The 13,956-nt window shown below is 53.2% G+C and overlaps 6 protein-coding genes across 6 annotated transcripts; all 6 read right to left on the bottom strand.

The window, feature by feature from the left end:
• Positions 1-216: 216 nt before the first annotated feature.
• On the bottom strand, positions 217-1,989 carry J4E93_005875 (uncharacterized protein; the record flags this gene model as incomplete). Its single annotated transcript, XM_049343794.1, is given in 2 exon segments — positions 217-1,964; positions 1,983-1,989. 2 exon segments carry the CDS (start codon positions 1,987-1,989, stop codon positions 217-219), a joined length of 1,755 nt encoding a protein of 584 aa, XP_049199027.1.
• A 604-nt stretch (positions 1,990-2,593) lies between these two features.
• J4E93_005874 (uncharacterized protein) lies at positions 2,594-4,097 on the bottom strand (the record flags this gene model as incomplete). The annotated part of the gene is made up of 2 exons (XM_049343793.1): positions 2,594-3,250; positions 3,300-4,097. 2 exons carry the CDS (start codon positions 4,095-4,097, stop codon positions 2,594-2,596), a joined length of 1,455 nt encoding a protein of 484 aa, XP_049199026.1.
• A 2,363-nt stretch (positions 4,098-6,460) lies between these two features.
• On the bottom strand, positions 6,461-7,504 carry J4E93_005873 (uncharacterized protein; the record flags this gene model as incomplete). Its single annotated transcript, XM_049343792.1, has 1 exon — positions 6,461-7,504. The coding sequence occupies one exon, from the start codon at positions 7,502-7,504 to the stop codon at positions 6,461-6,463; it is 1,044 nt and encodes a 347-aa protein (XP_049199025.1).
• Positions 7,505-7,849: 345 nt separating this feature from the next.
• J4E93_005872 (uncharacterized protein) lies at positions 7,850-9,130 on the bottom strand (the record flags this gene model as incomplete). Its single annotated transcript, XM_049343791.1, has 1 exon — positions 7,850-9,130. The coding sequence occupies one exon, from the start codon at positions 9,128-9,130 to the stop codon at positions 7,850-7,852; it is 1,281 nt and encodes a 426-aa protein (XP_049199024.1).
• A 920-nt stretch (positions 9,131-10,050) lies between these two features.
• J4E93_005871 (uncharacterized protein) lies at positions 10,051-12,165 on the bottom strand (the record flags this gene model as incomplete). Its single annotated transcript, XM_049343790.1, has 4 exons — positions 10,051-10,316; positions 10,452-10,624; positions 11,500-11,702; positions 11,761-12,165. The coding sequence occupies 4 exons, from the start codon at positions 12,163-12,165 to the stop codon at positions 10,051-10,053; spliced, it is 1,047 nt and encodes a 348-aa protein (XP_049199023.1).
• A 732-nt stretch (positions 12,166-12,897) lies between these two features.
• J4E93_005870 (uncharacterized protein) lies at positions 12,898-13,531 on the bottom strand (the record flags this gene model as incomplete). Its single annotated transcript, XM_049343789.1, has 2 exons — positions 12,898-13,006; positions 13,056-13,531. 2 exons carry the CDS (start codon positions 13,529-13,531, stop codon positions 12,898-12,900), a joined length of 585 nt encoding a protein of 194 aa, XP_049199022.1.
• Positions 13,532-13,956: the final 425 nt, after the last annotated feature.

Below are 13,956 nucleotides of genomic sequence, written 5' to 3'. Positions count from 1 at the left end.
TACGTAACATGTGGATGACTGTTCAGATTCTAGCTGAGAACGCGACTTGCAAGAAGTGCATACGAACACGCATTCGCTAGGTACGAAATTAAGAAGATTGGACGCTGCATCGCTGATCTGAGCGAAATCACACGCCAACTCGCACAGTACCTTCTACTTGGTCTATGAGGTCAGGTCGGGATGTCGATGCTAGGCAAGCATTTTCTCTATATCGGACTACTTTCGCAGAATCTGCGCAACAACTGCATGCAGTCTATTTACATTGGCCTCCCCACCTGACTTGCTTCTCCAGGCCACAATACCATCTGGTCTTACTAGAACGACTCCATTACCTCCTACCTCTGAAAGCTGATCCCATTTCCCATCAACATCTTCTAATTCCCTACCGTCAATAGCAACAACATTGATTAGCTCATTTCCAGCCTGGCTCCAAGTAATAGGGTCTGCCGTAAAGAGAACGAAACGGTCCAAGCACAAAAGATCGAGGGACGAAACGACATCATCTCCCTTCTTCAGCCAAATGTGGGGAAAGTGATGCCCAGGGATGGTCGAGGGGTGGTATTCGGTGACCTTCAGCTTCCCATTCTCGTCCACTTGGCCACCGTGAAAGTTATCCCGCCCCTCGTTGTCGATATCAGCAGTTGGATAAAACCAGCCTATTTCTGCCCCTGGTGCCTTGAACTCTGTATCGAGGGCCTCTTGCGCTCTCTGCACATCCGCATGCATCTGAGCATAGCCTGGATGGCTTTTGTCAAGCAGGACTTGAATGGCTCTCTTGTTCTCTTCGACTGAAGAGTCTTTGCTGATACCCAATGCCCTGTCCATGATCAAGCTGTGACTGCGCATATTAACCAGGCTCGATTGCGCTACTCTTTCTCCAACCGGGCGGCGTTCTTCATCGTATGTGTCCAGAAAGTCGCCGTTCCCAAGTTTGCCCTGGAGCATCAAAGCTAGCTTCCAAACCAAGTTGTTAGCATCTTGAATACCCGTGTTGAGTCCGAGAGCACCCCATGGCGGTAGACGATGCGCCGCATCACCAACAAGGAAAGTGCGGCCGTTTATACTGCGATACTGCTCAGCTGAGATAGCGTTGACAGACCAGTGACTCAAACTCATGACTTCAACTTCTAAGTCTGGGATGTTTATGCTCTTCTTTAATCGACTAATCATTGCGTCGTTATCGAATCGGACGGGGTCGTCCGGGAGGATGCCGCATGCAAACATCCACTCTTCTGTGTCGGGATTGTTGGGGTATGGGCCAAGGTGGTACATATAGCCAGTTCCAATACTTCCGCCCATCTCCGGATTGATGAACCAAGTTATAAACGCTTCTGGTTCGGGATGTTTGAGGGATATTGGTGCTCGAATGTGTGCAGTGACCATGTCGACTATGTTCTTCTCTCCATGCAGTTCAATACCAAGTTTGTTTGTCACCAAACGCCCGCCATCAGCTGCAATAACATACGAAGCCCGTATAGTCTCGCTAGGTCTAGATTTGTCACGGAATTCGATCCGTAACTCCACGTAGTCCTTCTTCTCCACGATGTCGGTAACTTCGGCACCATATTGCACACCGCTCGGATTCAACTGCTTGGCCTTTCGTGAGAGAATGGGCTCGAGGCGTATTTGTGGCAACGTGAGATAGCGACTAGGACTTGCTGTCCTATACTCGTCGGCATGTTTCCCACCACCCCATGCGTCGCGCGAGACTATCTTGGTACCAGTCGGTCCCAGGGAAGTGAACCACGCCGTCTTGGAACATGTGTTCGGAGGTGCTGCATTGGCAATAATCTCCTGCTCCACTCCCATCTGACGGAATATCTCGCCGGTCCGTTGGTTTAGGCCGCATGCTTTGGGGTGGATCGAAGTGCTAAGGTGACGCTCGAAAAGTACATGTGGAATGTTGCGAAGGGACAATAGGATCGAGGAAGAGAGGCCGACAGGGCCTCCCCCTATAATGACAACTGGATACTGCTGAGGACTTGCCATTTAGTCCCGGTAAGATTGATGGACAGCAACGAACGCTGGAACACATGAACTTTACAGCGAGAATCCCCGCTGTCTTTGACGTTTCGGCTCCACATTCCCCTCCCGAGGTCTTTACCCTTCCAGGGTTGTTACCAACTTTACTAGCTTGATGTGGTAAGCATGTGGTATCTCACACTACCTACGTCACTCTCGGTTCAATATGGAACGTCAAAACGGCGATCTTCCAGGCTTCGCGCTCGAGCTTCGAGTCTTGTCGCGACGGACTTTGGGTGTGTGGGTGTGTACATTGGTGGGGTCGATAAGTGGATATCGGTAATTTCAAGACGGCGGTCGGTCACGATGAGCGCCGATTCTGTCCAACATTCCGCCTGCTACTTTGCCCGCTCTAATCCACTCATCCATCACACGTGTGTCGAAAGGATTCATGGCATATAAGAAGTATCTTTGATAAACGATTGGTTGAGGAAATCTATCCATCCTCTATGTCTCTTTGTTTGCCTAAAAAGCGGCAGAAATATGTACAAGGAACGTAAAGCTATACGATCTGGATTTTTGTTCGAATGTTTTCACAACGCTCAGAAGTTGCATTTCGCCAAAACATGGCTTAGTATGAGCCGTAAGAGCCAGTGCTCTTAGCACTGTTTCCGTCAACGGTAATAGTAACCGTCTGCTTGACTGTCTCGGTGACGATAGGTGCGCTGGCGCAGGTAGTCGCATCTGCAACCTCAGATGGTACCATCGGGGTAGGCTGTGGGGCGTTGTAACCACCAGTTGCTGTGTTGATTTGCTTGTCTGGAAGCACAGCGCTGTATGCTGAGTACGAGCTAAGGGGGAGAGCGGTAGCAGAAGATACTGCAGAGGAGACGTTGGGTACGGCCGCAGAGTAAGCAGCAGAAGATGCAGCGGCGTATCCGGAAGAATTGGCAGCAACACCAGTGGGGGTCATGATAGCGGAGTAAGCAGTGGTGCTGTTACCGGCAGGGACAGCAGCAGCAGTGCACCCGGCGCCGGTTGCTGAGGTAGCAGAAGCAGGGCCTGACTGGATGGGGTTGCATCCTGGGAGAGCGTCGAGAACGCTTCCGTCATCACCACCGTATGCCTCCATAGCAGAGCAGCTCTTCCAGGACTCATCGCTATCCTTGTTGACGTTGGCAGAGCCAAAGCACTGCTCCATCTCTTCTTGTCCACAGCCGCAACCGCACTTGCAACCGTCGTTCTCGCTAACGGCCTTTTCGAGGACACCGGCTTCCCATCCGTTCATCTGTTATCTTGTTAGAAAAAGAAGTCAAGAAGGGTAAAAGAGGACTTACAAAGTCACCGTGGAACCCGTAACCAGTTGGGTCACCGTTGGACAGGACCCAGGGAGCCTCATCGGGACCGAAGGTGAACTTGGTAACGTCCCACCAGTACTCGATGAAGAGGGTAGGGAAGCGCGCAGCCCTGTGGGTCGTAGGGCAGTTCTCGATACCAACACCAGCGTTGCCGTTGGGGTAGGCCATGTGCGCGTTGGGGTTCTTGGGGTCCATCTTCTCGCCGTTCCAGCACGAAGGGAAGGTGACTTCGGAAGCGAAGCCGTATTTGCAGGTGCTGAAACCTTTGGGGAAGCCGTTGGCGAAGATGGCCGTGGAGCTACCGTCGGGCTCGTGGCAGCCCCAGCGAACACCCGCGGGGTTGTCGCCGTCGGAGCGCTTGAGAGGGCTACCAGCGATCATGTTGAAGTCCTCTGGGTAGGCAGTGACGTTCGCCCAGTTGTTGCCATCGCCGTACTTGTAGTAGATCTTGGTGGCTAGCTCGGGTACGCGGTAGAGCTTGGTTCCGTTGGTGAAGAACAGGGTGGGGCGCCAGTACAAGGACTTGTCGGTCTTGATACGGGCAGTGGTGCAATCAGAGGCCTGGGTGTCCGCAAAGCCCATGGACTTGGAGAGTCCGTTTCCTCCGTCGAAGGAGTGGAGATGGGGGCTCTCGGTTCCGGGGAATAGACCGGGGTCGAGGCGCTGGTAGCTCATGGCATTGCCGGCGCGGTTGTAGAAGCTGAAGTAGTTGCCAACGCATTGAGCGGAGGCAGTGGCGGCAAAGCCAGCCGTGAGGGAGACGATATCGAAACGCATGTTGGCTTGGTTGTGGGTTTGGGGAATGTGGAAATCTTGTATGAGTCGCAAGACAGCGAAAAGAGTGAGCTGTGTGAAAATGAAAGGACCGAGTCACAGACTCTGTAGGCTCTTGATTTCAAAAGGAGTGTGTAAAGAGTCAAAAAAATGAAAGAATGGTATTCCACCGGAACCCAAAGAGAGAGCGATGTGAAGACAGCGATAAGAACAGGAAACTGGTGGGCAGGCTACTAGATAATATATCCAGGGACGCCCACATGCATCGGGAATTACATGCAGCCATGGGGGCGGCCAGCCCACGCTTGAGGCGCCCCATTCTAGGACGAGATTAGCTGAGGCATCCAAAAGTTTGACTGATGTGACTAGATTCGCGTAGGTGCGTAGTTGTTTCCGGGTGGAGATCTGAGCCAGGGGAGCCGCGCGCAGTTCGAAGGCGGCGGCGCGGGTGTCAGGGGTAGGATGAGAGAGTCCTATGCCGCGAGTCGCAGGAATACGTGGTGACGATGCCCAACTCCCTCTAGTCTGCAGCGAGGCTTGCAGCGCGCCGCCGCTATCTGAAACATACCAACATGCAGTTCGCGCGACTCCCGTTGTTTTTTGCCAGAGTCTGGAAGACGGCTGACGTATCGATAGGACAGAAAGACAGATTCCGTTCCTGGCGGCGTTCGGGGCGCTTAGCGTCACGATCGTCGCACGCGAGGCCCAGGTGGCTGATCTTCAAACGGTGCTGACTCCCCCTGCCTAAGATTAATGTCCGCGCGCGCTTCCATTTGCTGCACATGTTTCTTTTTAGGCCTCGATGCAAGGGCTCCGATAAGGAGGACAATCCGGCAGACATGCTCTTTTCTTCCACCGAACCCACACTATGTGGAGCTGAAAGTGTTTGCCGCTGGGCCGCGACGGGAGTCACTCAGAGGATCGCCCCGGTACCTGGAAACGAGATCTTCGCAAGGACCGCTTGCTGTCGATGAGGACACGATCCAGGGCAACGGTAATCTTGACGAGCTGTCATGTCCTGTGTCTAGAAACAGAATCGATAAAGGGTCACACGTGATCTTTCTAAACTCGTCCACGGGTCATCACGCTGCAGCATGCCACAGTCCGAGCTGACGCTCTGTCCCCGAACACAACATGTGCGTGGCGTCGAATCACAATTTTATGATGACCTCCAAGTCAAGTTTAGCAGGCAAAAGTCCTCTCCCAAGGCTAATTCTACAGCACACGCGTTCCTGCAGCGTACCTGGCAGAATCCTCCGACCGGTAGAAGAGCGGCCGCCGTTCAACAAGTTAACAGTAGCCGGAGTGTAGCTGCACTGCTGATTAGTTTGGTACCTGACGTCTCAACGACAGCTCGTGGCACGGCGGCTCGTATCGATAAAGAAATTGCCATCCCCACTCTTCATGAAACGCACAGGACTTGTGCGAGGGAACTCGTGGTCTAGACCACACTTGAATGACATACTGCAGGTTACTGCTCAGATGTGGAGTTGGAAAAGATCACCGTTGTCACGATTTGCATAAGTGGAGATATCGTAGTGTCTGCATCTACTCCGAGTAGAAGGAGTGGCTATATGCGCACAAATCTTCCCTGTACAGCTTCATGGATGAAGCCTGGATACAGAGGGCGCGTAACGAAGGTCTGTGGATTACGTATGGTTCAACATGCTCTAGAGGCTCCTTCTAGGCGCTGCATACGTCGCGCGCTTGTGTTAGTATACAGGCGTGTAGGCGTACTACGGTTATTGAGCCTCCACGGGACGTAGCGACCGGTACACCAGAGCGGCAGCGTGCCGCGGACAAACGAAACAAGGTTCCGGTGGAACAGCGGAGCGTTTGATTCCTCAGGGGGACGATTTTGTTCGTTGGTTCTGACAGGTTACGCAATCTTGGGCGTTGACTTAGGTGAGAAGTGACGAGTCGCATCTAGAATTGTCGAGCGGTTAAGAGACTCGTGTATGCAGAATGAAGAGCTAGGAGATTCATAGAAGGCAGAAATCAAGATTCTGGAGCGACGATGGGGTCTTTGCGTGACGTACGCGCCTCGTAACTACCTGAGCAGGCTGGCGTACCCATCCTGTCTGCGTATGCTTTTGCTTTACATTCGCAAAGTGGCTGGCTACCAAACGATCGATAACAAGGTCGTCCTTCGCTTTGGACGATCGCTTACGCCTTGACTAAGTAGGCTGAAGAGGTGTCGGAGGTGCAACAACGTCCCTTGGGCATGCCAACGTTTACTCTTCTATTCCTTCAGTCAGGTACCGAGATGAACTTCATTGGTGCCGTTCTAATACCGCATAGGGGGCGGATGAAGATTGCTGAGTTCGCCGCAAGCTTGAGTGAGAATCGCGTGCGTACCAGCTCACTCAAGCCTTCCCACTCAGCACACTCTCAACAGCGCCCCACCGATCGATGCTTCTCTTGATCAGACCTGCCATCATCTCCTTTCCGACAACGCCCCCACCGCTCTTCTCTATCCTCCTGATAACCAAGTCCTTCGTGCCCTTTTTTCCGCCTGCACAATCCACCATCACACTAACAGTCTCTCTACACACACCTTCCTCAAACGCATCAGGATCGCTGAGCACAAAGTCTACTTCTTCATCCTCCTCTTCTCTCCTGCCCTCGAACACTGCAAATGTGCTAGGTATCGGTAGACCGCGTAACTGAAGGCGATGCGCCTCCTTGGGTTCGTCTGAGCAAAGTATTCCCTCGTACTCCTCGTCGTAGTATGCGTGTGGTAGGAGTGTGTCGCGAAGCGCAGCGAGTATGGATATCCACGCCGCATCGAATGCGTTACCGTCGATGCTGATGAAGAATACATCTAGATAGAGAACCCAGTATCCTTTCAGTTGTGTCTCCGCTTCTGCGTCTGGGTCTTCGGGGTTCGTGGATGGCTTGTATAGTATGCGGAGATCTGAAGCGCGGAGAAGTCGTGTCGAGTTGAGGAGAGAACGTATGCGGGTTATGAGCGTTTGCGCGTACGTAGATGGCGCGTTGCCAGGGATGTGGGAGGGTGTGCTGCCTGTAGATAGTTCCACGTTCGGGACCAGTAACCTCAATTCTTCTAATTCTTCGCCGTTGTCTTCCTCGTCTTCCGCATCCTGCCCGGCAGTTTGCCTGGGATACTCAAAGGTGCCCGGGATGTCTTCCTCTTTCAAGATTTCTGCGCGCACGCCGCAGACGACGCTTGTGTTGCCCAGTCGCACGACTGCACTGCCATTGCAGTGGGTGAGACTTCCAGTGTTGATGCCTGGTGTGCGGAACTCGTTTGCGGTACGGCCATTTGCGCGTATGGGCTTCTTCTTCTCTGCGGAAAGATGCGCCTGCAGGAACGGGTGCGGGGAGACGGCAGCGAAGATCGGGCGAGGGAACGTGAGGGCTGGCGAGGGCTGGGTTGCGGCTGCCATGGCGAATATACTGGAAATCGATACGCGCTTGGATCGGGTGCGATGTTCGAGGCGCGGATTGTTAGAGTATGTCGGCGCTGGGAAATTTTGGAGCTCAGAGCTATGATGCGCTAGAGTTAAGCTTAAATGGGTGGGGCATGGAGATCACAACCCCATCGTCACGTATCAAGTCAAATGTGTTAGCTGTAAGAAGAGCAAGCAATCTGACTTCACATAACATTATAACTATGTGACCTACGCGCTACGCCTCAAGGGTATTCCGATCCGCTATGAACGCGACGCGACAAACAAACCGATACTAGTATATCCGATGCTCTCAATCGACGTGTAAAGTCTGCTCGCCGCCTATCCTGAGCTGAGACCAGCCTTACCAGCCTGTTGGACAGGCGTCCATTTGCCTTCCTTCTTGAACTGATCGCCTCTCAATGTGCCCTCGGCAAGTTGGCTGATCATGTAGTCTCTTCCCTTGATCATCCACACCATCTGACTGGGTACCCTGAAGCCATTGAACGCACCAACACCCTTCTGGGTGCCGATGGGGCAAATCTGTTGCTCCTTCAGGTTCGCCGTGTAGTGACGATCGCCCTTGTGCGGCTCCCCAGTCAGGTGGGCAAGCAGATCGTTCTTGAGGTTTGTCATGGCCGCAGGTACAGCGTCGTACATGTCCATGACGCCTCCGCGAGTGTAAGAGCCTGCATCGCCGACGACGTAGACACGGGGACCGGCGGATTCGTGTTCGACGCGGAGGGTCTTGTCGTTGCATGCGACGCGGTTGCGGGTATCGAGCCACTCCTTCGGAAGGAAGCCAGTGTTCGGCCGTGAGCCGGTCGCATCGATGTAGATATCCGCTTCGACTGTTTCGCCATTGCTGAGTTCCACCCTCGTCTTTGCGCCTTCTTCTTCGCCCGCCTTGGTGGATCCAACGACCCTCGTGTTGTAGGTAACATCGCATCCGAGACGCTTCAGGAATTGCTCAGCGGTCTGACCAATGGCTGGACGCAGCAGAGGCAAGAGTTTCTTGTCTCCGCAGATGAGCGTAACCTTTGCCTTTGGGTTCTTGGGCGCGGATGCCATGAAACCCGGTCTGCCGTTCAGAATCTCTGCAACCTCTCCAGCGGTCTCGACACCGACTGGGCCGCCTCCACCGATGACTACTGTCTTTGCGCTCTTCAGGCCCTCCTGGAAGGCGGTATGAACCTTCTCCAATGCTTCGCGGTCGGTTGCCTGTGTGAAGAGCGGGCTTGGTGTAGTGAAACCAGTCGCGATGACAAGCGCAGCGTATTCCACGTTTTGCTGCTCGCCAGACGCGGTTTCCACGCAGACAGTTTGGCCGGTGGGGTCGACATTTGTCGCAGTTCCTTGGATGAACTTGAACTTGGGAAACGCATAAGTGAACGCAGGCTCGATGGGATAGAAGGTCTTCTCCGAAGGCATCATTTGTTTGGAGACACTCTCCCGAGGAGCTGCGATGCGCCACCAGAGGTCTTTGGAGGGGTTGACGAGCGTGACATTGTATGTAACTCCGTCCTTCTTGGGTAATTGTGGAAGAACATGCTTGAGGGCGTAGTGCGCAGCGCTGATGCCTGCAAAGGATCCTCCGAGGATAAGGATGGTTTCGGTACTCATAGTGAACGATAATTAAAAGATGCGCTTGGATTGGGTATCGTGATGAAAAGAAGTCGAAGAGTTAGATACAAACACGTCGCAAAAAGAAAAAGTTCAGGAGACGCGTCGCTATTAAACTTTGGGCGCGCTTCAAGCCTCAGGGACACCGCAGGTGGGGAGCCGCCGAATCGTTAAGTCGATGCTGAATCGAGGGTGCGACGTTTCAATGCGCTAAGCGCGTTGTTAGCTTGATATATGGTTTTCACGATTCCGTTATCAGGATTCTAGCCGGCTTTGGGCATTGCTTATGCTCACGCTTATGAATCGCGTTCGTGGACAGGCTGTTCACACGCATTGTGAGATATTGGAGGCTTGGGAAAAGGAAGCTAAGGAGCGGGTGCTAGCCACTTCACGCTTACGCCCGGAATCCCTTGCTGCCGATCCGTCGCTGACAATACATAGCTGTGCAAAGGGTGCTTACATGCTTGGAAACCATGAACGACGTGGAGACATTCCGTCCTCCTGACAAGACCATCGCGACATGTGAATCCTGTAGCTAGAGCATCTAGTGTGACCTAGTCTTGAGGTCGGTGGTATCCCGGGTTCTTCGCAGCATCTCTGGAAACTTCATCCACAACGTCTAACCCACAAAACGCGAACACGGGCTCCAAGGCTTCGCAAAGTGAAAAATGGGTATGCTCTAGTCTGTCATCTGTGCGCAATGATCGTGGGAGCGTGCTAGAAGATTTTCATTCGTATCTTTCCTGAGACATAACGCCAGTCCGGTATTTTGCCTGCAAGACCCACCGCGATTGCTGACCGTCACAGTCGTTGCATTCATGAAGTCCTCCATATCAATATACATGCGGTAGGCCGTCATTGCACATAATCTCCTCTCTGCCTCTTCCGGATCTTTCTTAAGCTACTTTTGGCGTAACTTCTTACTCGACCTCAGCCTTGGACTCGAAGTTGTCGCCAGCGACGAGGTCGGGGATGTCATCATCGTCCTCCTCGTCGTCCTCCTCCTTCTTGTCACCGTCCTCACCCTTCTCCTTCTGCATGCTCTGGTAAGATTCAGCGAGTTTGCGTAGCGATGCGAGCGAGTCGGGGCCGAGCTGGTTGAGGATGCCGGGGACGAGCTCGGTCAGCTCCTTGTCCTCGCCGTGTCCGTAGATGGCGAAGGTGTTGGCAGGTACTGAAGCGTGGACTATACGATGCGTGAGTTAGTATGTACTGCGACAGAAAGGTAGGGTGGCATGAGTGTGGATCATGGAGTGCCATGTCCGCGATGTACCAAGGCACTCTTCCCTATCCACATGTCACAACGCTTGGGATGACGTACCCTTTGGTGCTGAGAAGTGGATGACGTTTCCGTCGCTCTTGAACATGTTGACCTCCTCAATGGCCTGGATGGGCTGGACGTTGAGCTTCTTCAGCGCGGTCTGGAGCTTCTTGTCGTCGGTACCAGCGGCCCTGTGGACCTTCTTGACCTTCCTGCGGGGAGTACCCTTGCCGCTATATTCGAGTTAGCCTCGAATTCCTCATATCCATCTCGTTTCCCAGTGCCTCTCGCTATTAATTGGCGGTCGTGGTGGGATTTCGCAGGTTCGTGATATTCTGTGGTGCGGGGCTGTCAAAATACAGCAGGAGAAGCTTGCTTACCCTGTACACACACGAGTTAGCAACTACTTCCTCGAATGACACAGCCGAATGCTCCATGAGGCAATTGCAGCTCAAAATTGGAGTACGTACCAATGCGCACCGACGCTTGCATGCGCGCCAACTTTGCTTGATCCATATTTGCGGTGTTGAGGAAGGATGACTAGGTGGGGAGAGCTGTGGGCGTCGAGTGTCAGCGGTCGGGTCCGGATTCTGCGCAGATTGGGGGGAGGGCTTGGGCTCAGAGCGAGCGCGGGGCCGGTACGCACCTAAATTCGGGATCGTGGCCGAGACTTGGAGTGTGGTGTTGCTGGTGAAGTTGTTGCGGCCATCGGCGAAACTCGACGGAAGCGCCGATTGTGTGCATGTCCTCGCTTGTGGAAGCTTCAGATCCCCGCAACGTCAGAGGGGTCATACGCGCCAACACTTAGCCTACTGAACAACCATCTCATCCACCTCGAGACACTCAACATGACGCGTTATTCATCGTTTTAACTGGATTCACATGCAGATATGGATGCACAGACGAAGCCGCGGTGCTCACCAAGGCCAACATGCGGAATGGCGGTCCCATCTACTTTACACCAGAGGAAAAATGCTTCACGTCCCAGCAGGCTGAACTCTCGCGCTGAGCTTCATTGCAAATAGTGGTATTAATTCTCTACTTCAAAATGCCCAGATCTACCTAGAGTAGTGCGATTCCAGCCACACCAACAGCACCCAATGCCCACGAGAAAGCCTTCGCTTGCACTGCTGCACCCGTCGGCGTAGCTGATGCAGCACTTCCGCTGGCGGCCGAGCTTGGGCTTGTCTCCGTCTCCGTTCCATTGGGGTTTCCTGGAATGTTTTCCTGCGTAACCTTAATGCCTGTCTGATTCTTGCAGCTGTCATCGAAGTTGATCTGCGCGTTGTTGACCAAGGTCACGTCCGCACACTATGTGGCCATTAGCGACTTTCTTGCATTGATGGACCATTCCATTCCAGAAGCTTACCTGGTATAGGCCACCCGCCTCGTGATTGTTGGTAACAACTTGTATCGAAGCCTTGGTACCATCTGTCACGTTCAATCCTTCCGGTATCGAGACGTGACCAAAGCAAAAGTCTCCTAGACCTGATACTTGGGTCTGCTGTTGCGCGACAATGCTGAATCCATCTCCCGGGTTATCGCCAATGGCCATGTACACAGCGACGTTAGTCTGCGGGTGCTCCATGTGCAATTGTATCGGCCCTCCGCTGATTGGGAAATCGGCGCGCTCTTGCTGGACATCGTTGTAGCCTCCGCAAGGGAAGTTGTTCTCAGTGTCATCGGTGAATCCACGCGCCTTGGGGAAATTGAGCTGGAAATGGGCGAGTGTAAGAGGAAGGAAGGCGAGCGCAAGAGCGCTGTTGGTAAGCATATTGACGGTTGGGAGGTAAACGTAGGTCTTGGTGTCGTGTAGGAAAGAGAAGGAATAGAGCTTTCAACTTGAAGCAGAGGAATGCGAGAAGGTTATGAAGACAACAACAAACAAGAAGTAAACCCCGGGATCACCTGCCGTATTTATTGCAGCTTACTCTGGGACGCACCCTATCCCATGCCGTGCATTCCGTTCCAGTAAATCGCGTGGCTCGCGCGTGAGCACTCGAAGCGACCTGCATTTAACCCGCGTTTCGAATAGGTCGACGATCTAAGCAGATAGCAGTAAGTGAGCAGTATCCTGCATCAGCGGCGACCGTCGCTAATGTGCAAGTCGTTAGGGCATGGTATCGTGTGGCGCGCAGGAGGCCGACAATTGAGCAAGTTTATTACCAAAGCGGTGGTTCCTCACCGCGGAAGCGACTAGCGTCCAACAAGGTTACATTTCACCGATGGCATTTCCGGTGACGCGCCGAGGCCTAGAATATGGTTCTACTGTATTGCCGGTAATGGAGATCAAAATTATGGGAATATCACGTTCATGAATCGCGTTTATGTTGCTGGAAATAAGCTTTGTGCACCCCACGGGGTTCTGCGAGGAAGCTCCTAGCGACTGAACGAACACGAAGTGTTGAGGAACCTTCTCAAGAATATGTGTCTGGGGTATCAAGATGAATATTACGCTCTAGTGAAGCTTCCTTATAATATGAATAACAGAATGTAGGTCCAAGGCTCAGTGCGCCGCCACCTGATTGAACCTGCCAAACGCCAGCTCACCGACGAATGCACCTGCTAGCACAGACAGAAAGTATCCGACATTGTAAGTCATGACTGCCAACATGCTGCCCAAAAGTTAGCCTTGACGCATTGACTGGAATAGGTAGTGCTTACAGGAGATATCCGACACCGGCCACGACTGTCATCAACAGTGCCCGGGGCAGGTCGATGCTGAATCTCCATGGCTGAATGTGAGAGACCGGCGCCGAAATGATGCGCACATGCTCCTGAACACCGTTTGTTGTGAGAACGCCGGTCGTCGAGTCGGCGTCGTCTGCAGCTGTGTCGACGACCGCTTTCTCGCCGGCAACGACGATATAGCGTCGCTTCAGCGCGCTCTTGACTGCCTTGACCTCGAGGAATGTCTTTGCTGTGAAGAGGGCGCGAAGGATTATGGACAGTAAGATCAGGAAGATGCATGTCCCTGCGTATTGACCAGCGGTTGTCGGGGTCCACGCCTCGGAGTACAAAGGAGTGGTTGTTGACGTGACGAACGCCATTGCCATACCGCCATGTGAGGAAGTACCCATGGACATGCCGCCCATATCCATCGAATCCATAGCCATGTCGTGACCCTCGTGAGCAACCATGGTGACGGGTTCGACGTGTGTGTAGCGATAAGAAGGTTCCGTTGATGAGGCTCAGGATGGGTTCCGTTTAGGTCGCGCGGGGTGATAAGGGATCGAAGAATAGGTACCGAGTTCCAGACTGCTATCTTAGTCCTGGGGCAGGCGATCGCTTAAGACTTCTCGGTACGCTGTGGGCTTGCGCGTTCGCTGGTTCCAGTTCCGTAAAGATGAAGGCGCCTTAGCATGAATGCACGACCTGGAGGCGCTGGTTTCGTATTGCAGTGTATACACCTGTGGTGAATGCGTAAGATTCTGCGACACTCAAGAGTGGTCAAGTCTGGGCTGAGGCGTGAAGCGTCGGGGCATGTGAGCACATTTCTCGGCAACGCCTTCCCGCCTACATGTAAGACAGGCAAATCTCGCATCTACGGAAAGATCCAATCCAT

This window comes from Alternaria ventricosa (genome assembly GCF_023758065.1).
Source record: "Alternaria ventricosa strain BMP 2768 chromosome Unknown scaffold_9, whole genome shotgun sequence".
In the NCBI taxonomy this organism is placed as follows: Eukaryota; Fungi; Ascomycota; class Dothideomycetes; order Pleosporales; family Pleosporaceae; genus Alternaria; species Alternaria ventricosa.
The sequence above is the reverse complement of the archived record's forward strand: the minus strand, read 5'-3'. Positions and strand labels throughout refer to the sequence as shown.